Source organism: Prenolepis imparis, unplaced genomic scaffold, assembly GCF_030444845.1.
Source record: "Prenolepis imparis isolate NDT839.2.m4 unplaced genomic scaffold, iyPreImpa1.0 SCAF_14, whole genome shotgun sequence".
Classification (NCBI taxonomy): domain Eukaryota; kingdom Metazoa; phylum Arthropoda; class Insecta; order Hymenoptera; family Formicidae; genus Prenolepis; species Prenolepis imparis.
In genome coordinates, this window is record NW_028141172.1 from 1,899,493 (window position 1) to 1,927,286 (window position 27,794).

At 39.0% G+C, this 27,794-nt stretch overlaps 3 protein-coding genes across 7 annotated transcripts; 1 reads left to right on the top strand and 2 right to left on the bottom strand.

Moving 5' to 3' along the window:
* Nucleotides 1-14: 14 nt before the first annotated feature.
* LOC145945454 (B9 domain-containing protein 1) lies at nt 15-6,326 on the bottom strand. Of its 4 annotated transcripts, none has more exons than XR_014426855.1 (6): nt 5,826-6,326; nt 4,237-4,348; nt 3,998-4,106; nt 2,619-2,737; nt 2,035-2,211; nt 15-1,953 (listed from the first exon to the last, which is right to left on the bottom strand). XR_014426855.1 is itself a non-coding variant. In XM_083054474.1 (5 exons), the coding sequence occupies exons 1-5, from the start codon at nt 5,949-5,951 to the stop codon at nt 2,108-2,110; spliced, it is 570 nt and encodes a 189-aa protein (XP_082910600.1). In that variant the 5' UTR covers nt 5,952-6,326; the 3' UTR covers nt 15-2,107. The 4 variants fall into 4 exon arrangements, 2 of the variants coding, with proteins under 2 accessions (XP_082910600.1, XP_082910601.1); XR_014426856.1 differs by having other exon boundaries at nt 15-1,635; nt 1,768-2,211; XM_083054474.1 differs by having other exon boundaries at nt 15-2,211.
* A 119-nt stretch (nt 6,327-6,445) lies between these two features.
* LOC145945452 (aconitate hydratase, mitochondrial) lies at nt 6,446-11,472 on the bottom strand. 2 transcript variants are annotated; one of them, XM_083054471.1, is made up of 9 exons: nt 11,296-11,472; nt 10,188-10,342; nt 9,940-10,106; nt 9,099-9,851; nt 8,815-9,017; nt 8,321-8,609; nt 7,858-8,128; nt 7,356-7,704; nt 6,446-7,199 (listed from the first exon to the last, which is right to left on the bottom strand). In XM_083054471.1, exons 1-9 carry the CDS (start codon nt 11,326-11,328, stop codon nt 7,065-7,067), a joined length of 2,355 nt encoding a protein of 784 aa, XP_082910597.1. In that variant the 5' UTR covers nt 11,329-11,472; the 3' UTR covers nt 6,446-7,064. The 2 variants fall into 2 exon arrangements, with proteins under 2 accessions (XP_082910597.1, XP_082910598.1); XM_083054472.1 differs by lacking the exon at nt 11,296-11,472 and adding an exon at nt 10,848-11,289.
* Nucleotides 11,473-18,732: 7,260 nt separating this feature from the next.
* On the top strand, nt 18,733-27,784 carry LOC145945502 (uncharacterized). Its single transcript, XM_083054559.1, has 10 exons — nt 18,733-19,474; nt 21,003-21,146; nt 21,383-21,528; nt 21,690-21,862; nt 21,946-22,216; nt 22,319-22,441; nt 22,594-22,764; nt 22,865-23,025; nt 23,124-23,374; nt 23,579-27,784. The coding sequence occupies exons 1-10, from the start codon at nt 19,414-19,416 to the stop codon at nt 27,544-27,546; spliced, it is 5,469 nt and encodes a 1,822-aa protein (XP_082910685.1). The 5' UTR covers nt 18,733-19,413; the 3' UTR covers nt 27,547-27,784.
* Nucleotides 27,785-27,794: the final 10 nt, after the last annotated feature.

Genomic DNA, 27,794 nt, shown 5'->3' on the forward strand with positions numbered 1-27,794 from the left:
ACTTATTCAGAACTTGATTCCCCAGAGAGAGAGAGGAGAAAGAAGAACATCTATATTTGCATATTAGGCTAATTGGAACCGCGCATTCGCGAATTCGGGGAGGGAGAGGGGAATCGAATCTTGTTAGTTCGCACCCGAGAAAATAACAATAACGGAGCAGCGTCCTCTCTTTCATCGCAGTCGCCCGCTTATTTCCCGACTTGTATATGTTTACGACCTACCACGGAGTCTTCCCTATAGTTTGCAGTATTTTCATTCCGTGCTATACCTTTAACGCGCGTCGATCGTAAAACGCCGACGACGTCATCCCCCGCTGCACTCTAGCCTGACATCCGTATATGGCTCGCGCATATAATCGTGGCGAGGTAATATGGTTTATGCGCGCGCGATACGTCTAGATTAAAAGTCAGCCGCCCTTAAAGCCACGGTCTTTCGATTTTAACGTCCCGCGTTATTGGATCATTATCAACGCATCTCCGGCGGCATTATCGCGTTAACCCCGTCTCACGGATGAGAGACCGCGGATGTAACCCCTGATGCACGCACGTCGCATTTCATCGATCGCATTCCGACAGGATCGAGGATTCGTATGTAAATTCAAAAATGTATGCATATTGTAAAATTAGAATCAGCTGCGCAAACTCACGTTTTTTTTTTATTTTTCCAGCTTGTTGTTTTGCGATATTTTTTATATATTAAAGCTCCTTGAAATAATATTTGGTAAAATAATACCTGTCGGGAGAGAGTTAAGAGGTTCTTTTTTTATATGTATACAAGATGATTCTAAATAGATACGAAAAATTTTTTTGTCGAAAATTAAGAAGAGCCTTTCATATAAACATATATTCCTATATTCTTTTACGAAAAAAATAAAAGAAATAAAAAAGTTTCTAAAGAAATCAAGCTTTCTAATGCATATTTGCATAGATGATCACATTCCGACCCGATAAAAAATTGTAATAAAATATTGAATAGGGGTAGTTTCATCCCTATGTAACAATGCAGGAGGATAAAATAAAAATATTAATAAGTCTTCTAGTGGAAAATATCCATCAAATTTAAGTTTTTTAACTCGTCCAAAAAAAAATAAAAATCTAATTTTTACCTTCCCCTTTGAAGGAGTGTAACTCCTCAGGGAGGGATATAGGAGTATATAAATTTATATCAAGGACCCTCCCTTAATTTTTGACAAAGAATCATCTCCTAAAATTTTTCGCACTTATTTAGAATCACCCTGTATATATTGTCTCTAGTGTTTTTGTATATATTTGTAATAATATTATGCACATTTTTGCAATTAATCTGAGTAATTTATCGTATTTCGATCTGCAATATTTATTGCAGAAACGGACACATGCCCGTTTATATATGACGTATTTGTACATGATTCACTTTATACATTTACAACATATATACATATATTTACGCTGTAACACGCACGAATGAATATATAGATAGCCCCCGTGTAATTCTTGGATCGCCACTCGGGCGTTTACAGTGTAAAGTGTAATTCACTCACCATCCCGGTGCGAGATGAAATATCCCGAACGCAATATTCAGCGATATGTAAAACGGCTGCTTCGGTCAGCTGTAATCGCGCGAAAAATCGAAGGCTGCTACCGACAGCTTTTCCAACTGTCGAAGAATATATCTATATATTTCGACGTGTTTAATCCTCTTTCGGAAACTGAACGATATTGTTACCTACTTTTTTTCCGTTGCACTTATTACAATCATATCCACATACATATACATACATACACATACCGAGTCCTTCCGGAATCATCTGGCGGAACTTAAAGCCGCGTCAAATTTAATAAGTCCCTGGTGAAGGGTTAATCCGTCCTCTCTTCCGCGATCTCTCCCTTTTCTCTTCGTAAGATGTTTATTAGCGCCGAAAATGGAGATATATAATTTTTAATTCCCTCCGTCTCACCGTGACATCCGGGAAAACTGCCGGAAAATTAAACCGGAAAAATCACCTCGATTACTCATCGCGAATATTATTTATTTGACAGCGCAGTTGTATTGTACCTCCTTGATAAGATGATCCCGAGCCCCAGAGTAATCCTCTCTCTCGAGCTGAGGGAGTTTAACGGTCGCGTTATCATTTCTTCCATTTCTCGCCATTGTCGTAACCCAACTTGAACAAATCCTTCAAAACGACGTTGAATGTTAAGGTAACGACTCCCTCGACTCTCATACGTGTGACTGCAATATTGCGAAACACAGAACTTGAGGAAAAAAAAATAATATAGCGAGAGAAACTTTCGCGCTTAGAAGAATCTCAAAAACTAGCAAAAAACAGTGAAGACATATCATATTAATCTCAATATTATTTAGATGAAGGAGGTTTATAAAAAATTATTTAGAAAAGAAATATATTCTTTTTTTTTCAATTAATTAATTAATCGACTTCTTTTCCCGAAAGTATCATTTTTGCAAAGTTGGAATTATCCCTTTGGTTGAGATAGACTATAGAACGACTTAATTTGACGATTTGGTGAATATATATCACTGATTATCCCCTTCGTTTTTCAATCTGTGTTAAAGATAATTAATTTAACGTCAATATATATGGATGCACTAATGAGAAACGTCTCGGTGCATCTCCTTACGTTCTCTGCCGCCGCCGGATGCTAGGATGGTGGGATCAATTAATTCCGGTCTCCTGCCGGTTAACCATTCCATGAAACGTTGCAGCGTGGACGACGACTCCGGTACGTAGACGGATACCCTGCGTGATTTTCGAGATTTTATCGAGAGTAAATAAAGCACGCTCGCGGAGCGACGTGATACTTTCAGGGAGATGAATCCGGCGCATCTCGAAAATAATGATATAGCACGAAATGTTATGCAGACGTATATGCGGAATTATGATCGAATATCCATCCTCGATATGGATTTGACGGACTAAAAAAGTGTCATTTGCAAAAAAAAATACATTTAAATTTTCACGATCACGTATCGACACATATCACATTCTTCTTCATCAGGTTTGTCGAACTTATCCTCCCTTTTTCTCCATTTGTCGAATTTTTCCAATACCTGGTTGAACACTTTGTCGGATTTTTTGTATTCGGAGAATTTTTTTACTTTAAGCATACGATTTCCCTGCGCATAAAATCCCTAAAATCTAGTTTGATCAGCAGAAAAATCCGTTTTTAGAAATAATATAAGGCAGATTTATCGCTTAATTAAAAAAATAATGTATGTGAATTTACTTTCCCGTCTTCCTTCTCTATCTATTGTATTCTTTATTATTATTTCTTTTTATTTGTACAGGTGATTTATCGTGGGAGCGCGTCGTATATAATCGTTGGAAAAATTGTTTTTCCGCAAAATCCGGTGATCGGATTTTCTGGCGCGCGCGCGACGCGAACTAGCGAATGGAATAACGTAGAATAATAGAAAATACATATTTTCCTCCACGATATATGCGCGATACGTGCGATGCATGCAAACGCACGGACAAATGAACGTTTACCTTAAATGCGATGGGTAAAAGTACGAGAAAAAAATCATGGTAAGTTTTACAACGTAGTTCGACATAAAAAGATATTAAATCACGCGTACGCAGAGAAAAAGACTCGTTTCTTTCTTGTTTCGTTGGCAGCTTTATGAATAATAATGTCATTTATAAACGCGTTCTCTCGAAGAGAGAAAAAGTGACATTTCCGGGCCACTGAAAATTTGAAATTTATTTTCGCTTACTGATCGATGGCCGGAGAAGATTTTGAGAGAAAGAGAAAGAGAGAGTTTCTCCAAAGATTAAACACAACGAGAGCTAGAGATATTCCATAAATCAATGAATAATGTAGTACATACTCGACCTTTTCTCGGCTGTTATAATACGCCTGGATTACGAAACGCAAAATAAATATTTTTCCGTAAGAAAATATAGATATATTTTTACGGCATATATTTTCACAATGTGTTTTCAAAATTTAATTTTCTTTCTCTCTGTCTCTTTCTCTTTTCTGTCTGCAAATAATACCTTTTCTCGTGGTGTCCTGTTTTCAGAGGCAAATGACATACTCCGTATCCTCTAATGACGTCACGACCAAACAAATCCAATCCGTAGATCGACATAATAAGCTGTGGCCCTGCGGCAAATTGTGTTACTTGTAATTTGAAGAATGTATAGAACGCGCATTTATTACACTCTCGTCGCACTTGTTTTTCACGCTCGTATATAATATGCATGCGACAAAAGTAATTTAAGTTTGCTCTTACATCCGTGTGGATTTGTACTTTTAAACGTAATATCCAGGGGAAAATTCCAAACGATGAGATTCCTTGGATCGTTACTGCACTTACACATTTGCGTCAACCCTTCTTCGATTCCCTGCAAAAAGAATAAAAGGATAATTATTAGCAACACAAGTAACTTATAAAAAATTAATTAAGACAAATTAATTAATTTTGCACAGTCAGACCCGAAAGATTGCCAGCTGATACACACACATATATATTCAAGATTCTGAGTAATTTTTAAAAGATTTTAGCCATCGCTCGTTTTTATTAAAACGTTATTAACACACAAGTAAGTGATTGAGTGTTCTTCGATAAATAAAAAAATAAAAATGAAAATTTATAACTCATATGGGTTTGCAAATATGTATCTATGCAAAGCGAGGTTTACGTCGCATCATTCGATATACTTTAAGCGCGAAATAATTATAATTCATATCAATTATAAGATATAAATTACAATTATTTTGCACTTAAAATATATCGTTTCATATCAATCAAAAATTTTTTTGAACCTGTGAAAGTTTTTGAAGCTGTGTAAAAGTATATATTTATCTTAATCGAAAAGCATTTCAACTTTCACATAGAGTTTCATTATACTTTCTATGTAAGTTTATTGCAGGCAAAGCAAGAATATAATATAATTTTTAATACTTTTACTCATAACTTTCTGCTAGAGACTCTCTTTTATTATGCCAGAAGCGAGAAAACTAAAAATTACATTTGTGTCTGTTTCTCGGAAAACAAGTATTCTTTGCTTATGCATAATAATAGGGAAAAAAGTTAAAATTTTATTTTTATTTATTTACTTACATCGTATTAAATTTGTTACCACGAAGCAAGGTATAAAGTTTCTTAGTAGTATTTTTATCGCAAAGGATACTTTGAAATGGTGTATCATCCAAAAAGAATATTAAAAATAACAATTAATTTTCCTTTCTTTCTAAAAGATGACACAATATATGCCACTTTTGTACATATTTAAATATATATATGTTGGAATTAATGGTCAATCTCTCGACACACAGTTAATCGTATTATTTAAATAATTCAATTTTCCGAAGCTATAAATCATGTAAAATAATCAATTATTGAAAAGAGACATGTATACTAATAAACATGACATAATTTCTCTGCAAATTTGGATTAAACCTTGCATAATTTATAAATTTTGAATATTGATTATAATTAAATCTCTCTTATGTAACTATGGGGATATAACCCTTGCATTTTGCATCTACATAATTTACAATGGTTTATTGTTAGCGAAAGGTAGAGAGGAAATATAAGCAATAATTTAATATAACAACTGATGGAATTTCCCAAATTAATTCAATTCTCTCTCGATCAGTATATCAATATAAAAAAATTAACGTTATACGAGCAAACAAACACATACGCTCACAGAGAAAAGATTACATAAAGTTTTTTCCCCCTTTTTCCGACATAATATCCAATACGACAGTAAAGTGGCCTTAGTGGCCTAGATTACCGGGAAGATTCCTTTTGTGACAATTCTAATGTAATTTTATTGCTTTCTTCGACTTTATTTTATTATTGTAAAAGCTTACCGTGACTACGTTCCACTCCGGGCCGAAATGAAAACTGTACTTGCAATAAACATTATCGGCATCATAGAATTCCGCATGCTCAATGGATCCGGTAATGGATAAAAAGAATTGTCCCTCCACTGACATAGTTGTCGAACTTGTCAACTTTGCTTTCTTTTTGAGCTTCTTTTGATAATAGAATAAACTGTGACACTTGAAAAGCGGACGCAAACAATCTCTTAACTCTCTGTTTGTGTCGTTGTACCGTACGCTGTTGCCATGGAAGCACACCTGGTCGACACATATGTTGTGTCGACGATATAAGCAGAGGATTTCTTGGCGATTTTTTTTTACTTTTCCATAATTTTTTGTTATTAATTAATTTAAATGTCTAAACGTTCTTTTCAAATAAAGTACATAATTATCTTTGTCGTCTAAATCGATTTTAAACTCTCGATAGTTTTTTACACACACTGCTGAAAAAAAGAATATTCTAAGAGTTAATCTTTCTTCTTATATTTTATATTAATTTTAATTTATTTTATTCTTTCTATTAAATTTACGTCCTTTTTCTTACCTTCATACCTTCATGTATTTCTTGAGAAGAGATTCTTAAAATAGGTGAATTAATAATGCGCGACTCGTTACCTAATAATTTATTTGTTCTCGCTAGCGACGAGACAATACATTTCTTTCCCTAAATCAGTCAACAACTAGAAAATGACGATTACCAAGTGCCTCCTTGGTAGTGATGAGTAATATGTACATGTAACAACGCCACGACCTGTACGCGATTCAGAGACGAACGCAATTCGTCAATACGATCGCAATTATAATATTTTGGCGTATCGCAGAGAATAATATAAGTATGTTAATCTCTTCTTCACGTCGCATATAAGTATTGTCAAGTAGAAGCGCCAAGGGAGAAGGGGGAAGAAATTAATGATAAAGAAAGGGCGATTTTCCTAACAACACGACGTTATCTAAAATATATCTAAAATATATCTAAAATATATCTAAAAACATTTAAAAGATCAAAATCCTCCAGATGTTTTTGATATATACGTTCGCGTTACGATGGCTACTAGGCACTATGGCATATGTATATATAAGTCGCTTATTTTAGAAACAAAATTATGGTAACGACGTTATGCGCCTCGATCTACCTTGCCTCATTCTGCGACGTTCTCTCCATTTTCACACAAATGCGTTGCGCGTTATATAACAATCGGCTAATTTTTCACGAGTAGGATACTCAATTTATCTCGAAAGTTCCTTCATACGATTCAAAGCGGAGCCGGCTTTGAACCAACCGATCTGTTGCTCGTTCAGCGTGTGATTCAAAGAGATGGTTTCCACCTTGCCATCCTTGTGCTTGATTTGCGCTTGCACTGGCTGCAAAGATAATAATGAATAAGTTAAGAGACATTCGAGAGACATGGAAATCTTATAAGGAATATATTAAAGAGAAAGGCAAGTTTGATTAAAGATTCTTTCAGATTTAACATTCTGTAAGTTTGTACGAGTAAAGTGTCATTTTATGTCACGAACCTTGCCAGGTGCCAGGTCCTTCAATCCAAGAAGACTGATCTTGTCGTTAGGCTGGATTTTATCGTAATCGGCAGGATTGGAGAAAGTCAAAGGCAGGAGACCTTGTTTCTTCAAATTCGTCTCGTGAATACGAGCGAAGCTTTTGACGATGATTGCTCGACCGCCAAGATGACGCGGTTCTAGAGCTGCGTGTTCCCTAGAGGAACCCTCACCGTAATTCTCATCGCCTACGGCGACCCATTTCAAGTTCTTCTTCTTATAATCACGTGCAATGTCCGGCACGGCGCCCCATTCGTTCGTCAATAAGTTTCTGATCTTGTTTATCTCGCTATTTTCAGCATTAACGGCGCTAAAAAAGAAGAAATGCGATCAATTAATTAATTAATAAAAAGTTGTCAAAAATTTGTACATTTTTAAACACTTTTTTTTATGTTTATTTTATTATTTCGTAAGCGAATTTTTGCAATTTCCGCAACTTGCTTGAGATATTCAAGTAGCTTACCCGATAAACATATTATTGGAAATATTGTCGAGATGTCCACGATATTTGAGCCACGGACCGGCCGCGGAGATGTGATCTGTCGTGCACTTGCCCTTGACCTTAATCAGAATCGTCAGATCCTCCATGTCCTTGCCGTCCCATTTGTCGAAGGGTTCCAACAACTGTAATCTTTGGCTCTTTGGATCCACGTCGACCTTGACATTGCCACCCTCTGGCGGTGCATCATAAGTGTCCACACCGGGATCGAAACCGCGATTAGGTAACTCATCACCTGCATAAAGATATTTATTAGCAACAAACATACATGTATATTCTATAAAGTTTCGCATTAAAAATTATATAACCATTTAAAATAATTATATAAGCATTTAAAATTATATTATATAGACATTTTCTCGTTTCCTTTTCTCTCTCTTTCTCTGTTGTTAATTATGCAACACAAAAATTATTATTATCGACTAACCATACGGATTGTCCAGAAGGAACTCTTTTCCATCTTTGCCCTTCAGCTTGTCGGTGACAGGATTGAAGTCGAGCCGACCAGCAATTGAAAGAGCCGTGACAAGCTCAGGACTGGTGACGAAAGCATGTGTCGCCGGATTAGCGTCGTTTCGACCGGTAAAGTTTCGGTTGTACGATGTGACAATTGTGTTCTTGTCGCCTTTCTTAATATCCTGGCGATCCCATTGGCCGATGCAAGGTCCGCAAGCATTAGCCAATACCGTGCCGCCGAAGTCGCGAAGAGCTTCAGCCTAGAATAAATTAATATAATATAATATAACGTCGTAATATATATTCTTATTTGATAAACCATGTATTAATGAATCATTTTTTTAAAAGATGTTGAGTTGAATATTTAAGAAAGGCACACAACTGTCTATAACGCGTTGCAATAAAACGGTATTGAGCCTTGTAAATTTAAGATGCATAATATTTGCAAAGATGAAAGAAACTTACAATTCCATCGCGCTCGATTGTCGCACGGATTTGCTCGGATCCGGGCGTAACGTTGAACGCCGATTTTGCCTTCAAACCGTGCCTCAGAGCCTGCTTGGCGATGTTTGCGCATCGATCCATGTCCTCGTAGGAGCTATTGGTGCAGGAACCGATCAGGCCGACCTTGATTTCGTTTGGCCAGCCGTTCTTCTTTGCTGCTTCACCTGTCATGTATACATAATCATATAAATATCCTCATAACAACAAAGATAAACAAAGCAGATCTTTTCGAGTGTTTTAATTACCTAGTTTAGAGATCGGATGAGCCAAGTCGGGTGTGAAGGGTCCATTCACGTGCGGTTCCAAGGTGGACAAGTCTAATTCGATGATCTGATCGTATTTAGCGTTAGAGTCCGCCGTTAACAGACTCTTATGTTGATCGGCGGCTCCGGCGACTTCCGAGCGTCCGGTCGCCTTCAGGTAATCCTGCATCCTGTAATTGTACGGGAAGATCGAGGTCGTGGCGCCGATTTCGGCGCCCATGTTGCAAATGGTGGCCATTCCGGTGCAGCTGATGCTGTCGACGCCCGGACCAAAGTACTCTACGATGGCACCGGTACCACCTTTGACGGTGAGGATACCGGCCACCTTCAGGATGATGTCCTTGGGGCTGGTCCAACCCTTGAGCTCGCCCGTGAGCTTCACGCCGATCACCTTGGGGCACTTGAGCTCCCACGGGATGTTCGCCATAACGTCGACGGCGTCTGCACCGCCGACGCCGATGCACAGGCAACCTAGACCGCCACCGTTTGGCGTGTGCGAATCGGTACCGATCATCAGCAAACCCGGGAAGGCGTAGTTCTCGAGGATGATTTGATGAATGATGCCAGAGCCGGGATTCCAGAAGCCAACGCCGTACTTAGCACCAGCGGTCTTTAAGAAATTGTAGACCTCCTTGTTGATGTCCTTGGCGCGCTTGAGATCTTCATCTCCGCCGATTTGGGCCTCGATCAAGTGATCGCAGTGGATGGTGGAGGGCACTGCAACCTTTGGTAGACCTGAGGAAGAGAAAAATATTCTTTATCTGGTATCGCGATAATAAAAACCTGACGTTGATGATCTAATATCAATGATTAATGATCTTACCGGAACTGATAAATTGCAACATTGCCATCTGCGCGGTCGCATCCTGCATAGCCACGCGATCCGGTCGCAATCGAAGATAGCTGGTACCACGAACGATATCTTGCTTGTTAGGTTCATCGAGATGAGAGTAGAGAACCTTTTCGGATAGAGTGAGCGGCCGATTCAATCTGGAAAGAAATCGTCGTTTCAGTAAGCGAATCGAAACAAATCGTGATATAAAAATGGTTTCTTGTTCTCTCTCTTCTTACCTCTTCTTGACTACTTTGAGATTTTCTTTTAGCTTGTCATAGGGCAGATAACTAGTCGAATCGAATTTGGACATTGCCACTTTTGCTGCGGCAAAGCTCAATGGACTCGCACTGAAGCATCGTTGCTGAACGTCCGCCGCTAAGGCGGACAGTTTCTGCAAAATAAACAGATTATTTTGTAAAGTGATCATTACATCCTGCTGACTTTTTCAAACGCGTGACATGCATATATAATAGAGTCAGAAACAAATCCTATCAATTGATACGTGCCAGCCAAAATTTTTGTCATATATCCTATGCTCTGTTTATTTCTGACCCCAATTACGTAATTAGACCGGACATGCGTGACATTTGTTGCACTTGAGATATTAATTCGTAAATAAGCCATGTAAGAAACATGTTAAATAAATAATGATAACTCTTGACAGTGCACAATAACAATTACAACGCGATATTTTACAAGAGTGTTGATAAGCAATACAATCTACTTCTTCCTCCTAATATTTTATTTAATTATTTTAATAAAAATAATTTTTTATTTTTTCACAACCCCTTTCCCACCATTTCGATCCAACTTTAAATCTCGCGCCCTCTTCACACACCTGCGACGCATGATACGCATTAAATCTAACGTCCTCGAAAAGCGAGCGATATATACACCTTAGTTTGGCACGCGATTACGTAATGTCTCTACGACACTTTGTCCTGCCTTATTCCTCATTCTTGAATTCGTTCGAATTCACGAATTTTGCGACATTCATTCGTCGAACACCACCAACATATGCGCCCCACATTTCCTCCTCCGAGGAATGGCCGAGTGAGATTTTCCAGCTCGTTCAATATATGTGCTCCGAAAAGTCGGAGCAGCGAGAGACTCTTCGAGCAGGAAAAGATTATCTCGCGCGCTCCGGAAAACGTCAATCATGCGTCACCGGTTCTGGAGAGTCTTGAGTTGGTCTGGCTGACACTGCGTGAAGGCCGCGTCAATCGTCAGGGGTCAAATAATTGACCTCCGAGCGAAAAGTGGAGGAAGAGAGCTCAAAGCGCGCGAATTCCTTTGTATCGCGCAATTTTTGCAGATCCTCACAGATTCCCTTCTCGTCTTTACCTGGGCACGAAGAACGCGCGTGCAGTATGACATGCTGAGAGCAAATTAGGGAGTCTGCTGTCTGTTAACTCTCCCGTGCTCGAAGGGCGCAAGCGCGTGATGGGAAGTGGTTCGCCCTCGTTGACCCTCGTGGCAGCTCTTCTCGAACCGGCCACTACAAGGAAACTGAGAGAAGAATAGTTCATGTTTCGTCGATGTCGCTTCACTTTCGCGCCTGCGCACAAATTGCTGTTTACTCTTTTTCGCATCACAACGAATCAGTCTGCTTACGCAGACGTAGACTGCTATCAGTTAAAAAAAAACATTATTTATATTTTATCTTTATTTTTATTTATTTTGAAGATCAATTAGCTCGTAAAAAATGTACAGTAAATAGTATACAAGATTTTCTAAAAGATTTCATCATTTGCAGTTGTAATTAAAAATTTATCAAAATTTTTTCGAGGAAATTTCAAAAATGCATAAGATAAGATAAAATAACAGATAAGATAAAACGCATAAGATAAAAGTTTATCACATGGTTTGCAATATCTGAAATAATTTAATCAAATGCAAATATTTATCTTCATTGATGATAAAAAGGCCTGTTTATCGTATATTTCGTATAAATAAGAAAAAAAGTCTTTATTGTACACATATTTTTCTAATTTTTACTTATCCGAGTTTTACAAGAATTAATTCATATTTTAGAATTTTTTTTTAACTTAATTAAAATTTTATTTTACTTGCTCAATATTTATAAAAATTGTCTAGTTAAAATTAAAAATTATATTTATTAAAAATATTGTCTAGCTAATTCATACAAATAAAAATTCTAAAACGTTTGTTCTTAATGAATCGACAACTATATCCAAGCGCTCTCTATCAATGTGAAACGTTTCGTTGCTGAAGAGATTTAGCAGCAATATGTAGTACCAGCAATCGATAAAGAAAAAAGTCATATAAATATTTTGTAATTGTTATATTTTACGTGACGTTAAATCGCGTTTTGATTAAAAAAAAATTTATTTAAAAATTTTGAGAAAATTAATTTTTATTTTCAATAAAATAATTATTAATACCATTTTTTTCGAAAACAATATTTATTTATGACAAAATTATTATTATTATAGTCACTAAATATTCTTTGTTAATTGCAATTATTAAATTATTAACTTAATATATTGACACCTATATTTTTTTCACTAAATTCAAGGATTAGATGTAAAATAAACAAGTCTGTACGTTTTTATACTCAATTAAACTTTATTATAGTAATTCAATTCCTTCATTCATTATTTAGAAATAGCGAAATTGACGGGCGATTGTATCGATTTTCTCTCGGGATATCGAACAGAAATCCTCGCGGGGTTAAAGGAGTATTAAGCGAGGCTGAAAGAGCGTTATTATGGGCGCGATGGGTCCTTGACACAATTAATCCATTGTAGGTGGACCAGGGCAAATTTCGACACGTGCTTCTCTTGCACGCGTTTAAATCGCTAACAATTCGTTTGTCGATCGGCGATTTATCGGAACGTGAACGAATTTACTTTCATCCTCCGTTAAAGGTGTCGTCGAATCTTACGCCGAGGTAACTCGCTCGACCATTATTATTCTTCGGATTATGCGTAACATCGTTATGTGACATACGCAACGACAAATCGACAAGGATCGCGAAAGAGAAACTCGGGAGAGCTAATTGAAATTGCGAAGCGATTACGCACTCGAATTTAGATCGAGAGCACAGAGAAACTACATATCAAGTTCGAAGAATATCCGGAGATAGGAAGCCATTAACTCTAATGTAAGATGAAGCGAATAGGAACCGAAAAAAGTAGCAGGAAGTCTCTTTCCTACTTTCTCAAGAAAAAAGAGATTCTGTTGAATATATATTATATATTTACATATACATGCGTAATCCTTATGTACTTACTTTGATTCATAATTTTTTGGGGCAATTTTTAAATCACTATATTTTTGATACAGCTCTCTTTAAAAATGTTAATATTAATTATCGTATAACCAAGTCTTTTAAATTGGATTATTTACTTTTAGAAAACTAAAATCCTGCTGATTTGTTTGTTGATCAACTTTAGATAGAGTGCATATGTCAAATCTTGCATTCTTTTTAAACCTTAAAATATACGATCTTATTTTCACATCTGACTTTGCAGAATGTGAAATTTACTACATACGCGTATTCATAAGATTAGCATTCCATATCTGATAATGACTTATTTCTCAAACGTCGTCTAAAGGCAGAAAAGATGACCTTGGTGATTTGACAAACTCGACCCGCGAAGAGCGATGGACCGGGTTAGTGAGACGAGGACATGTATGACAAAATGTGAAAAATCAGGACGCGTGCGTGATCTTATGATTTCATGATTTTATGCATTGTATCACGTCATTGTTTAGGACAATCGTTATAATACAATTCTGCAACGACTACCGGAATTTAAATTGGCGTTGTAGAAGAGAGATATCAAGTTGTATAGAAATATCGAAAAATCTCCGCAAATAGATCTATTATTTTCACGTAAAATTCCATCTCATTATTATAATGCATTGACACAATTTTACGTTTACGATACTTTACATTTCTCGACAATACTGTACGCTGTGTTTCACGTGTGACCTAACCGAACAACCTGACGAAGCCGCGGGCGATAATGGCGAAAGTAATAATGGTTCGCTCCAGTTTCCCCGAGGCTACAATTGTGAGTTGTTACACCCCCGCCTTTTATAACGACGCGTTAACGTAATCATTTACAGTAGATCCTTAAAATCCGTTGATTCGTAAATTTCCGAATTAATCCGGCTCTAGTATATTCGAGTCTCAATGAATGAACAAATGAATAAATCATGGTTCGATGTGTTTTTTTAAAAACAAACTTTGCATAATTTTTTTTATGCCTTAGGAAAATTCGTGAAAAATTTTATTCATTTTGTATCAAAGGAATTTGGATACTTTGAGAGAAATAATTCTCACTCGGATTCTTCGTGTCAAAATTTTCTTTCTCACTCGTAATTCTTTTTCTGACGCTAAACATTGCGTATTACGGTTTCCCTCGGGCATTTCCCGACGTAACAACGCCGACATAAACGTCGCCTGGGGTTTCGTTTAGATGTCGGCCAAAAAATCGAACCGAATAGATCCGAATTAACGCGCGAAAGGAAAACGTGAGCTGTCGAACGCAAAATCTCTTGACAGCGATCCTTGCACGAAAATTCGATAAAATAAAATCATATTTGTCCGAAAAAAAATATATTCTTTAAATTTTTAGCAGCAAATTAGCAGTCTGCTAATTTAAAATGCATTCCAAGTCGTCAACGTAGAAAAAAGTATTAGTTACTATAACTAAATTTTAGGTATCCCTATGCATCTGAAATTTAGTTAGCGCAAGTCTAAATTTTTAATTATAATTTAACAGAGAATTCCCCGGTAAACTTTAACTAAAAAACATTAGTTATTATAGCTAAACAATGACTAAATTTCAAGTATAATACCTAAAATTTAGCTAATATTTTTTTTCGTGAAGGGGTCGATACGTAGGAAGGAAACTTTGGAATAAAGAGACTTTATTCGCGCACCTTAAAGAATTTCGGCGAATTGTCCCGAGAAAGAGAGAAAGAGAGAGACCGGGCGTGTCTGGTCCAGTCCAGTCTGCGATCCCGTAACCGGACGAAAGAAAACGGGGGGTGCACGCGATGACGTAATTCTGGAGAAAGCGGACGCGGTCCCATATGGACCTGTACGGTCCGTAAAAAGCGCGGTGAGACGCGCGATCCATCAATTACGCGAGAATTATTATTATTTCCTGCACTCTCGAGTCAAGTCGCGACTTCGCCCCGCGACTTCGCGTCGAAGGTCCTCTCTGCCTCCTTCAGTGACGTCGCGCGGCAGGAATCTCTTCTCGGCGCGCGAGGATAATCCATCGCGTGCCTCGTCGATTCGTAATGCGCGATAATTGCCTTACACGGGATTCGATTGTTGCGCCGATAAATCGCGCAATGTCATTTAATTTCGAATCGACGGGATTATAGATTGCATCTTCGATGCGCTTTTCGCGAAGATTACTTCGCGAGCGAGTAAATTAAATTAAGAAGCTATACATAGATGTGAAGAAACCCTGAAGAATTTTCTCCTTCTCTCTTTTATCCATATTTTCCTATTCTTCTTCTTTCCTATTATTCATCTTTTAAAACTGTGAATGATTAGGATATCCTTGACAAAGAGGATTCAGAAGTGATGTATCTGTGAAGAATACTTTTTCCGGAGGTGTCGTGATAATTTCGTAACGGTATATTCGCTCGAAGGCCGACCAAATTCATAAAATTGTCATCGAGGCAATTATTTCAGCGGAGATATGGAAAAAAATCAGTCGTAACAACGATCGGTATTTCTACCTCTCGATGGCTTCCGGAGATTAAGAAAAAAATCTCCTTAATAAGCTTCCTTATAGTAAAAGTCGAGGTCGAAGAAATGTATTGTCGCCGAGAGATCTACGTGAGCTTCCTGCAAATATAAGCGCTATTTTATTTCTCATTACAAAACACGTGACGCCGCTAATTAGCGAAGTCTCTCCGAAGTAAACGACTACGTCGCAAGTTTATTAAGGCGCGCATGTAACTTTGCGTGGGCTACATCCCTAGTATGACCTTATTTATGTGTTTTCGGAGAACACTGGAAGATTTAACTTGCGAGAAAAGATAGGGATTTTTCTCGACTATCGTATTGTATTTTGCTCTTTCAGACAAAACGAGTAGATGTAATTCATTGTTAGCAAAACTTGAAATTTTATATCTTCTTTTCATGTCGCGTAAAAAATCTATACTGTAAAAAAATTGGTATGTATATATTTTTGTTTATTTATTATAATAATTAATATAATAATTTATATGTATTAGTAATTATATGTCATAATAATTTATATGTATTTTTTAATATTATCTTCTTTTCTTATGTTGCATACAAAAATTGTTCTATTATATTATATATTTTTTCTATACAGCATGAAAAGAAGATTTAAAAAATACTATATATGTATATATACTAGTATGATAGCACAGATAGAAATTCGTATCGATACACAGTATACGCTGGAAGAAAAGAAGAAATATACGACAGCTGTTGTTACAAATCGCATTTTCGCAACGAGTCATTTCCAATGAAGGAGTCGCGGGAGAGTCGCGCGTAGTGTCTCTCGCCGATACTTGCAAATCGATCAATCTCTCGATAGCGGTCACTTGTCGCGGCAAAAGGACCGCGCCCGCGGCTTAGACCCGCGGGCTTCGCCCAAGTGCCGTGTAGCCGTTTACGTAAAAGGAATAAGGCAAAAACGCACTGCCCACCATAAACTACGTCATTCCCGTCCTCTCTCAGAGAGAGATAATTATTACTTATTTATAACTTAAATGTCGTGTGCGCACGCGAGTTCGCCTTCCAGTCTAATTTTACGGTTTTCCTCCAGCTGCGGAATAATAGAATAGCGGAGCCTCTGACAAATCGATGCAGCTTTATTTTCTTTCCGTCGATTACAATAAAAAAATGTATAGAAATATTTAATAGAAATGTAATTGTATAATTTTAAGTATAACTTGCTTATACGCATGAATTATTCTTCTTCTGCTAATTAGATATGTTCGTGTTCTCTCTAGGAACTTCCTCCGCGATTTGACAGTAAACAGCTGTTCCTGGCGCTCTTGATGCTCTTTTAATTATGGTTTTATTTGAATCCTGGCCTTGCGCGTATCCTACATTTAATTTTTTTCCCACAGAATTTTGGCTTCTATTTTCTTGGAGACGGAGATCCAAACGTATTTACATTACTTACAAAGTTACAAGGTTTTCTCACGATACCGTATGCGATTCAATTGTTCTGAATCGATCCTTCCGACAGGTAGCTTTCTGAAAATTGATGAAAGGAAACTAAGATATCTTCGAAGAGTGTGACAGATTATTTAAATATCGATTCTCCCTCCTCCAAGATTTTTCATGTGACCACGTTTTTAATCGAGAAAGATTTCATCGAAAAATAAAAACAAAGGCTACTTTTTTCAAAAAATTTTAAATTCGTTATTATAGTAGTATCTCCTGCTGGATGGAAGGTGACATGCAGGTTCTCTCAAGTATATTGCAAACACCGCAGATATCTAAGAAGAATGGAACGTCTGAATCGAGGCTGTCAGTGAGCAATTCGCGTTTTATAAAAAGGCCTGTTATTAGAACAAGTGTCTCCTTTTCAAGTAACTCTGTTGCCGTTTTTACAAACGTCGTAATTTTCCAAGAGATTCCTTTCCCTCATCATGATCCACGCAGAATGCGTGAACCATTGCCTGCCTGTCGCACCAAATCGCAGCGTTAGAACTCAACAAGTTTATATATACTCGTTTATAGTTGCATTATAGCAGGGTGGATCTAATTCAGTTCCTCGCATTCTTCAAACGACATCAGATGTTCCGAATTAATTCGCAATGTGTTGCGAAACTGTCGAACGAAACTACGGTCACGAAGAAGTTGCCAAAGCATCTGATTCTTAGTTAAAAATTGTTTGCAACAACAGCGATGTTATGATTAAAAATAGATCTTTAGCGAGAATAATAATTATTTTTCGCTCGATGACTCGTGATGAATAAACTATGGATAAAAAAAAGGCGTAAAGAAGCTGCTGCTTTTCCGATTATATAAACCTCCTTTAATCGTTGATAACGTTATAAATGCTAAGTGAGTTAATGCGGATTTGATGAGGAAATAAAAGTAAGAAAAATATATGATCAATAATTCACAATATCAATAAAAGCATTATGGTAAAATATTCAGTCGCGAGGCTCGTTCTTTCTTTGAATTTTAAAGTGACTTATCATCTTTATCATGTAAAATGAAGAAAGTGATCGCCTGCAAATATGACGCAATGCGCAGAAACGACTATCGTTTAATCAAACTTATTCATCCGGCTGTGATCCTTTCGATCCCAGCCAACTTTGTCTCTCTGGTCGTACAATTTCAGAATCAATCGACACTGGGTCACCTTTCTTGTCGTAAGTTTCTCACGATCAAACGGCAATGACAAAGACGGATATCGGTTTCGCTGGAGATCAACAGTGATGTAGTAGATTCGACGGGGTTTCCTACGGCGATGTAGAAGACAGTCCTGGAAAAACGATTCGGTTAAAATGAAATTTTTTACGCTAATACGAGAGAAATCAATCCAACAAAGGAAACCGCAGTTGGATTTCATCGACAAGCTGTCTTTCCTTAAAAGAAAATTAGGGAAAGGTAGGATAAAAGATAAAATTTATCGAAATTCGACGAATTTTATCACACAGAAGTGCACGAGAGATTCAATGACGCAATCGTTCAGATTTAAGAGAGATTCATCATTGATTAACATATATAGGAATGGATACCAAGCGTTGCACAGAGACGGCTCTCGCGTTCCTTCGGAAGGACGGAGCGAGATTATCCGAGGTGGTAGTTTGATCCAAACTATCGCGGCGCGCGTTTCTATAATAATCTCTCTCAGGAGCGATCCTTCGAGACCTCTCCAGACATCCCGAGGTTTATCCAGACGCGACACAACCGAAATATCCCCGATTAAGGAGCGTGTGCTTCGGGAGAAACTCTTTTCCCCGACTCGCTCGTGGCTGTTCAATATTTTTTATCCGACAAAAAAAAAAGAAGAAGGAGAAACGCGCGTTACCTTGCATCTCGTGCATCAAACGCGGAAAGTGTCCCGAACTGGGACAGAACCCCACCCGCGATCCGACGATCCCCATCGATATCCCGATGGCCTCCGGTCTCGCTCCCCCTTTTTTCGCCTCTCCTCGGCTCGTTCTCTCGGTGCCTTCCCTTTCGATCTTTGGTCCTCGCTACCATCCGGCCGAGACCGGCGAGGTTTACTAAGAGAGCACGCGTCCTCCGAAACCTTCAGTGCAAAACGCGCGCTCGAACTCGAAGGATCCTCCACTTGACAGAGAAGAGAAAGAGAGGAAGGGGTGGAAAAAAAGAAAGAGAGATAAGATCCTGTTGATTCATACGGGATCTCGATGCGACGTTCAATGGTGATCCCCTGTGTGTCTCTGTCCGATTTGTGATCTATCGCGATTTCGGTGTTCTTCGTTCTGGAGATCTTGAAGATGTGGGGTCGCGAAATTGTTTTAGTATCGTTCGCGCTGATAGCGCTCGGAACTGCGACAAGTAAGTGTAATTTTTGAAGATAAATCTCTTGATTTTCAAGATAAAATCAAATAATATTTTATATCGTTATATCAAGATCGCTTATATCAAGAGAAAATTTAAGAATCTAATTTTTTGCATGATCTATTCATATATATATTAAGGATTTTATTAGATAATAAAATTATAGATATATAATATCTATAATAAAATTATAGTTATATAATTTATTATAAATATTAATTACATGTCGAATAAGATTTTATCATTATTCGTCGCTGACATTGGTTTATTTGCAAGATGACCTTCCATTTCTAGTGGCATATAAAAATTATTTACGTTCAGACATTTCTTAAGTTAAAACGTTACATATTACGATATTAAGTAAGAAACTAAACATAAATGTCTGGACATAAATAATTTTTGTATGATTTGTGCATAAATTTAGCTGGAAATAAAAGAAGCTTTTTGCAAATAAAAAGCTTGAAAGGACAAGATGTCTCATTTTCCATGATGTAATTTCATTAAATAATAAGATTCATATAATCATCAAATAAAATTAAAAAAAAAAAACATATGCGCATTAATAAGGATTATGTTAATATAGGTTATACACATATTTTCTATAATTCTCGGATAAAGAAATTGAATGGCACATGACACAACACAGAGTTAAATAGGACGCATCGGTGCGTCCGATGCAAAAAGCGATCTTCTGCCGATTGCGTTACGACGCGTATCGGATACACGCCGTCCTTTAAGGTTGAATTACGACACGTACGACTGGAGCAACCATTCTCGCAAGGATGATACCATTTATATCGTCCAGTGCAATCTCCTATATACTCGAGGTTCCGACGTTTCTCTAAAAGATGAATCACATAACACGACGATCAGGACACATTTTGCTCCTCTTTTTCTATTAATATTGATCCATATTATAATTAAATAAAATGGAACAAGTGTTTTTTTATTCTTGTTCATTATGATGAATCGAAAGCTTTGTTTTAACAAAATGTTATGCAATAAGCCGTTAAAACGAATAACTTACACAGTTAAGAATACTGTCTCATTTTTACTGTCTCATATTTTCCACGAGTTGCACGTGGCGCGAGAAGTGACATTTGTAGTATTTATAAAGAGGTGTTTATATATGCAACGTCAAGAAGTATACGGGAACGTCACGCAATCTGACGCGACGTTTAACGCTCAATCAGTCGCGCGATAATTGCACACGCTTATTACCTCAATGTATCCGGGACCGTTGATTATTAATCAGTCTCGCATAATCCGCGGAGATGCTTAATCTTTCGCGGATCATCCTCCGCTTCTTCTTTCTTTTTCCACGAGGAAGCGAGCTCGCGTGACTATGCAAACTGACTGTATATAATAACGATCGCATATATAATGCGTAACGCACCGGTGACCGATGATGTCAACCGCGTGAAACTCACTCCCTCATCTCCGTTATACTCTCCGGTCGTATACTTACTTCTCGTCTTACGAACGTTTTTGCGAAATCGAACGCGCCTTTTTAATCTGTCCTTAGAATGTCCGAAGAAAAGAATGTCGCCGGTCAGAGAAATTCTCTGCTACACTTCCGCCCTCGAGGCTCAGCCACTGGCCGACTCCATATGCAGCTGCACCACTTTAGTCCATCAGCATCACGACCTGCGGAATCTCTCGGTTTCCAGTAAATTTAATTTATCTTAAAAAATAAAAAATGTAGCATCAGTAGTATATATTCTTGTAAGATGCAGTTAGAAAGATTAGATAAACGTATTAATAACATCGAGGCAACATAATAAAAGCGACAAGTTTAATTTTTGAAGAAATTTAAATGAGGTGGATAATAATTTTAGTAAAATTTTCTGTCAATTGAATTTACATTTTCTGAAATGAATGACATCAAATATTATGATATTTTAGACATTGTCGAATTGCGAAAGTCCTTGAAAGAGATGCATCCGTCTCTTGAATTTGTAATCTCTATATACGATCCCGAGATGACGCTCAGAAATTCCGCCATGATTCGACAGGAAGCTATCGCTCAGATTATTACTGTTATTCAAGAGGTATAGAGTATATCTTACATTACTATCGTTTTACTTTTTCAAAATAAATTTTTATCTAAATAAATATGAAATAAATTAAAATGCAAAAAACGTAAATATTAAATCACGAAACAATGTAAGTTGATAGATAAATTAATTGAAGAATCTTTCGTTCTTTCAAGGTGGATGGCGTGGAATTGAATGTGACAGCTGGTTCCAAAGAGCGTCTTTACAATTTCGTCAAAAGTCTGAGAGACGAAATGATACGAAAATCTTACGACAAGAGGATCTTCCTGGCTTTGCCCAGTAAACCGGAGGATCTGGCCAAGCAGATTGATATTAAGGAACTAGTAAAGTAAGAATTCTTTTTTTTTTTTTTTTTTTTAGGAAAATATTTTTTAATCTTCAATTTTCATTTTCTATTTTTTTCTATTATAGATATATCGATATATTTACGCTGCCAACGGATTATTTGACGGACGAGGACGGAGCTTTCGTCACCTTTCATCCCTCGCGTTTGATGGGGCTCTTCGACGTACTAAATACGGATAGCTTGGTGGACTTGATAAGCGGATTAGGCGCATCCAAACAGAAGATTATGATAACTTTGCCGGCTAGTGCATACAAATTCTCTTTGAAGCACGAGGCCGAGAACGCCCCCGGATCGCAAACTACGGAAAAGGAACCCACAGCGATCGATCGTAAACAGGTGTGCACATTTTTCAATTGCATATCCTCTTTTTAAATTACAAAGAATCTGTTCTACGATTGTATTTTGTCTATTCTCGAACTAATTCGATCTTCATCGTAGCTTTGCGAAGCTATGAATGACGGGGAATGGACAGTGGAACGAGATGAGGATCTCACGGCGCCCTATGCGTTTCAAAATAAAACGTGGATCGCTTTCGAGGATAAGATCTCGGTTGGAATAAAGGTTCGTATACGCAGATCTGCCAACCGCTCGTTCGAAAAAAAAATATTATGACTGTCGAAAAATCAATAAATAATATCGATATTAGATTGAACAGTTATTCGATTGCTTGATTTGCAAAAACAATCGAGTCTGTACGACATGCCCGATTTCAGGGGAAATACGCATTACTGCGAGATTTAGCGGGATTGGCGGTGAGAAATATAGAAGACGATATAAAGACCGAATGCGAGGAGCCACTCACGGAAGAAATACATCGTTCCTTCACGGAGTTTAAAAGAAAATCGAGACAAGCCGTACTGAACGCGCTGGAAGACGAGCTTCATGTACATGAGAGAATTTATTTTTCTATCTTTTCGAATTATTTCATCCATTCTATTTTTCAAAGAGATTGCAAGTTGTTAAAATTTATGATTATAATTTCAGCAAACTCAATTCTCGTATCCCAGTCGAGCGAAAACTTCCAGCTTCCGCGTCGTTCGCGTAGTAGATACTGAGGGACACATTAGAGCTGTTCGCGAGAACACGCAAACCGAGTTTGTCTGTAGAAGACAAGGCTACTTTGTTCATCCCAAGAGTTGCAACAGGTGAGATGGAATAGCTGAGATAACATGATCTTAAACAACATGATCTTCAACATAAGAAGGATATAAAAAGAAGCTTGTCCTTTCGTCTCATTTCGCAGATTCTATCGCTGCGTGAAATTCAATCAAGCGATAGAGGACTATTCCGTCTTCGAATTCGATTGTCCGGCCGGTCTGTCATTCGACGAGCGCACCGAGGTCTGCGTCTGGCCGGGTTCTTTGCCCCAGGGCTCACCCTGTCCTGGTAGCAGCGAGATCGCTCCTGTTGCGCCGAAGAGATTCGAGTGCTCTCAACCTGGTTATTATGCAGATCCGCAAAACTGTCGCTGGTTCTTCGCTTGCATGGACCTGGGTACGCTAAATTCATAAATTATTATTTATAGTGTATATTTTTAATTGAAGAAAATGTAGAGTTGTATTCATTTTAATTTTATTATTACAATTATTGTTGATAATATCGTCGATATAATTTTTGTTTGAATAAATATTATTATTTAAAATAGTTTGAATAAATAATATTTTAATGAATAAATATTATAACTTGATATATCGACAGGCGAATCGCAATTAATGGCCTTCGAGTTTCGCTGTCCTTATGGCTTGGTATTCGATGAAAGAAAATTAGTGTGCGAATGGCCCTGGCTGGTCCCGGCTTGCTCGGAGTCTGGATCGGCTTATACCAGAACGGAATACAATTATGGAGGATACACCGTAGCGGGAAGTTCTGCAGGAGGCGCTATCGGTGGTGGTTACATCACCGGTAGTTTACCGGAATACTCCGTTTCAGGTCGTTCTAACGTAGATTATTCTAAAACGACCGGTGCCGGTGTCCAGGGAGTGAATTACTTTGCAGGAACCACCGGGGAATATCTCGGTAAACATACTTCCGGCGCGGTTTCCGGAGGATACGTAGGATCGGTTGGTTCAATCGGTATCGATTATTCTAAACCGAGCGGATACGGAAGCACGGTATCCTCTATTCCGACGTATACTGGATCGTCTGGTATACAGTTCGGCTCGGTATCTCCTGGTATCATCGCTGAAAGCAACACGGGATATTCTGCGTCGAGTAGCAAAATTAGCGATACCGGATATACTGCGTCCACCGGATACAAAGCCGATGGCGGATACTCTGGTGGATATGCTGGATCATCGGGAGGAATTACTACAGGTTTTTCCGGATCTACGGCGGAGGGATATTCTGGAAACGTTGGCGGAAGTCATTTGACAGAAGGCGTAACTTATACGGGCAGACCTCCGAGTTATTCGGCATCCACAACATCGCCCGGATCGTCTGTCAATATTCGTGTAGATACCAGCGGTTCTAAATACGACGGCTCGACGAATCTATATACAGGCTCCGGTGCGTTTAATGTCGATGGATACTCGGCTTCTACCGGTATTTATTCAGGAGCTACTGGACGTCAGCCGTCCTTCGATAGAACCGGCTCGTCATTTGGAATTGAATCGTCTTATCCTGGAGCTATCGGCGGTATCGGCGGATCAACTACAAGGATAAATGAAGGATCGACTGGATATTCAACAAGCGGAATTTTGCAAGGTTCGACAAGTTTAGGTCGAGTGTCAGCAACTGATTTCGGTAGCGACGCCTCGAAATCCGTAACTTCAGGAATTTCTTCCGTCTCCGGACATACGATTGCTGATAGCGGGCATTTTGTAAGCGGTAATGTACTATCTTCTGGAGTAATCGGCGGTTCCTCGACAAGAGCAAGATACAACGACGAGGAAGGATATACAGTTCCTGTGTTCTTACTACATGGAGAACCGACTTATCCTTTAATTAGACCAGACGCCGGAGTGAGAGATCATACCGGAGCGCCAGGTATAATAACAGGTTACGGAAAACCCGATTTAGCGAGACCTAGTTTGAACATTAGCATTTTCGGCAATGAAATTCCTACCGGTTACAATGTTCAAAAAGACGGTACCGGTACGTTCGTAACTGGTAGCGACGTACAAGCAAGTATATTTACCGGTGGTTCTACTTCGGGGACTGCTTTCAATTATGGAAACGTTCCCGGTGCGATATCGTCTCCTGCTGTTAGTCAAGGTACTATTCTAACAGGAGGAGTACAACCTGGATATATCGCTTCCGGAACATCAGGATACGTGAATAGAGACGAACTGAAAACCGTAGATGTCGGATCAGCTAGGCCGGGAACTTTAATATACGGCTCGCCAACTCCTGCAATTTTTGGTTCTTCGACGTCCGGTGACATCACCCCGGGTATCGTTATTTCTGGACATACCGCTCCTGGAGTATCTATAGGAAGTTCCGTTCGACCAGGGTTCGTCGAGAGTTCAACCGGTAAAACGTACCTGTCGCAAGCAGGAACAACTTATCACGGCGTCAGCGGTGCCGAAACAAGAGGATGCTCAGGCAGTTCTCCGAGCGGAGGGTTGACGCCGACGGCTCCTCAGGGCTACAAAACTGATGGCGGATGCGGCATCGATATCGGCAAATATTCGGAAAACGACGTGCCGGATTATAGACCGACCAGCGCCACTCTTCCAGATTCTATCGTTTCTGGAGGTAGAATAGAAGGTATCGGCGGTGTTATTTTTGGTTCTACCTTACAAGGTTCGACTACAGCTGCTCCAGAATATGTTCGACCTACATCGGTCGTCTTCACACCGAGTGGATTCACGAAAACAGGCTTAACCAGGACAGGTATAACCACTGCCGTCCTTGGAGGTGGTGGTAGCTTCTCAGTAAGCACGAGCGAACGACGACCTGTTTTGAATACAGAAAATATCAGTGAGAAAGCATTTGACGGTAACATTGGATATACGAAGTCATCATCTACAAATAATGCCGCTGGTTTGTCTGTTACCCTGACTCCACCTGGCTATTCTTCGACAGTTTCACCTGGTTATTCTTCGACAACTTCATCGAGTCGTGTCACTGCACAGTCAGCTACTTCCGGCTACTCATATCCTCCACCTGGCTATTCTTCAACAACTCCACCAAGTCGCGACACTATACAGTCATCTACTTCTGGCTACTCGTATCCTAAACCAAATGTTCAGCTCGGAATTAACGGCGCGACGTCATCGATTTCACCGATTGAGAGTAATTTACCGATTACATCGCCAAAGCCATTCTCAAGCGTTAATGTCTACGATGGATCGTCGGGCAGCATCGGTGTAACATTTGGATCTAGGATACCAACCCCGCCGACCAATTATCGCTTATCAACCTCGACGGTCCCCTCCGTAGTTTATTCTACTGAAAGTCCAGAGATTTATAAAACGGCTCTCTTTGAAGCAGCTAAGATCCCAGTAGCTGTGTCGACCGTCAGACCTTTCGTCGACACCGGTTACGGGACGGTCCCTTCGAATATCCCGGTAACTGATGACCGGTTTATTCAACGAACTGATGACCGATTTATTCAACGAACTGATTCGAGCAGCAAGAAGGATTATGGTTCTTCTTTAACTTCCGAATATCTTCCAGCAAAGTCAACTAAGTATTCACCCAATGTATTCACGTCCACGACGAGATACGACGTACCTGCGACAACTGTGCGTCCAGGAATAACGTATAAGAAACCTTCATCGTACGAAGGTCCTTCGATCACGCCTACCACGTTCAGACCTTCCAATTATTACATCGGTCAAGGATTCTCGACGGCATCCTCTGTAGGAACGATTCCTGGCGGTGGCTCTCCGACAAACCTGGGTATTTCGAGAGACAAGATTGATAAATTAATTACAAACTACGACAGAGGTACTGTAAAGTATGTGCCAAACGTATATGATACCATCACGGCACCGTCCGGTTCGACGACATCCTCGTACGAAGTCACCACAAAGTCCCCCGAAGGCAAGGGCAAGGTCATCGTAAAGTGGAGCGATTTACATCCTCTTCTTCTAAGCAAGCTCGGAGCTGAGTGTACGTGCAAAGCCGATCCTTTCGCCAATCTTCGCGGCCCGGTGAGGAAGTTGATCGACTCTTCGAAGGGCAAGGTGGATCTGACCAATTACGATGAATCCAATATCTACGTCGATTTCGAGAAGAATTACGGCTCTTCCGAAGAGGACAACTACAGCAATGAATATGACAGTTATCCGGCGCAACCTTATAAAATTAGTCCGCACGAAACGACGAGCGACCCTCCGTCGTCTTCTTACTTACCCGTGTCTTCGACGACGATCAGAACGAGAGATTTCCGTCCAGCGACAGGTGACGCACCCTTCCAGCTTGGTCTTCGAACTGGCAAGAAACTGAAGGACGTCGAGCCACCACCGATCGCTCAAGATCTAGAGGACGATGATCCTGATCAAATAATCAACGGCGCCACCGATTGCGCCAGGCCGGGCCTCTTCAGACATCCTAGTCTCTGTAATAAGTTCTACGCCTGTCATTGGGACCAGTGGAAGAAGAAATTCACGCTTCACATCTTCAATTGCCCGATCCACTTGACGTTTGACACAAAAGCGAGCGCGTGCAATTGGCCGAGTAAGGGTCCAGCTTGCCAAGCCGACAATCTATTAGTGTAAATTCGTTATTAGGCACTCGTATCTCTCTCGCCGCCTTCTTTGTATCTTCACGGTTATATCTTTTTCTTTTGTACATAATAAATAGAGAGCGAAAGTTTAATTATAGAGGAATTATCAAGATCGCTTCTTAGATCGTTCGTGTTAATTCAATTCGAAAGATTGATTCGCCATTTACACAAACAATGAAAAACGTTGCGAGCGCAGTATATCATTAAATATAGAACGACTTACTTTCACGTGGTTGGGTC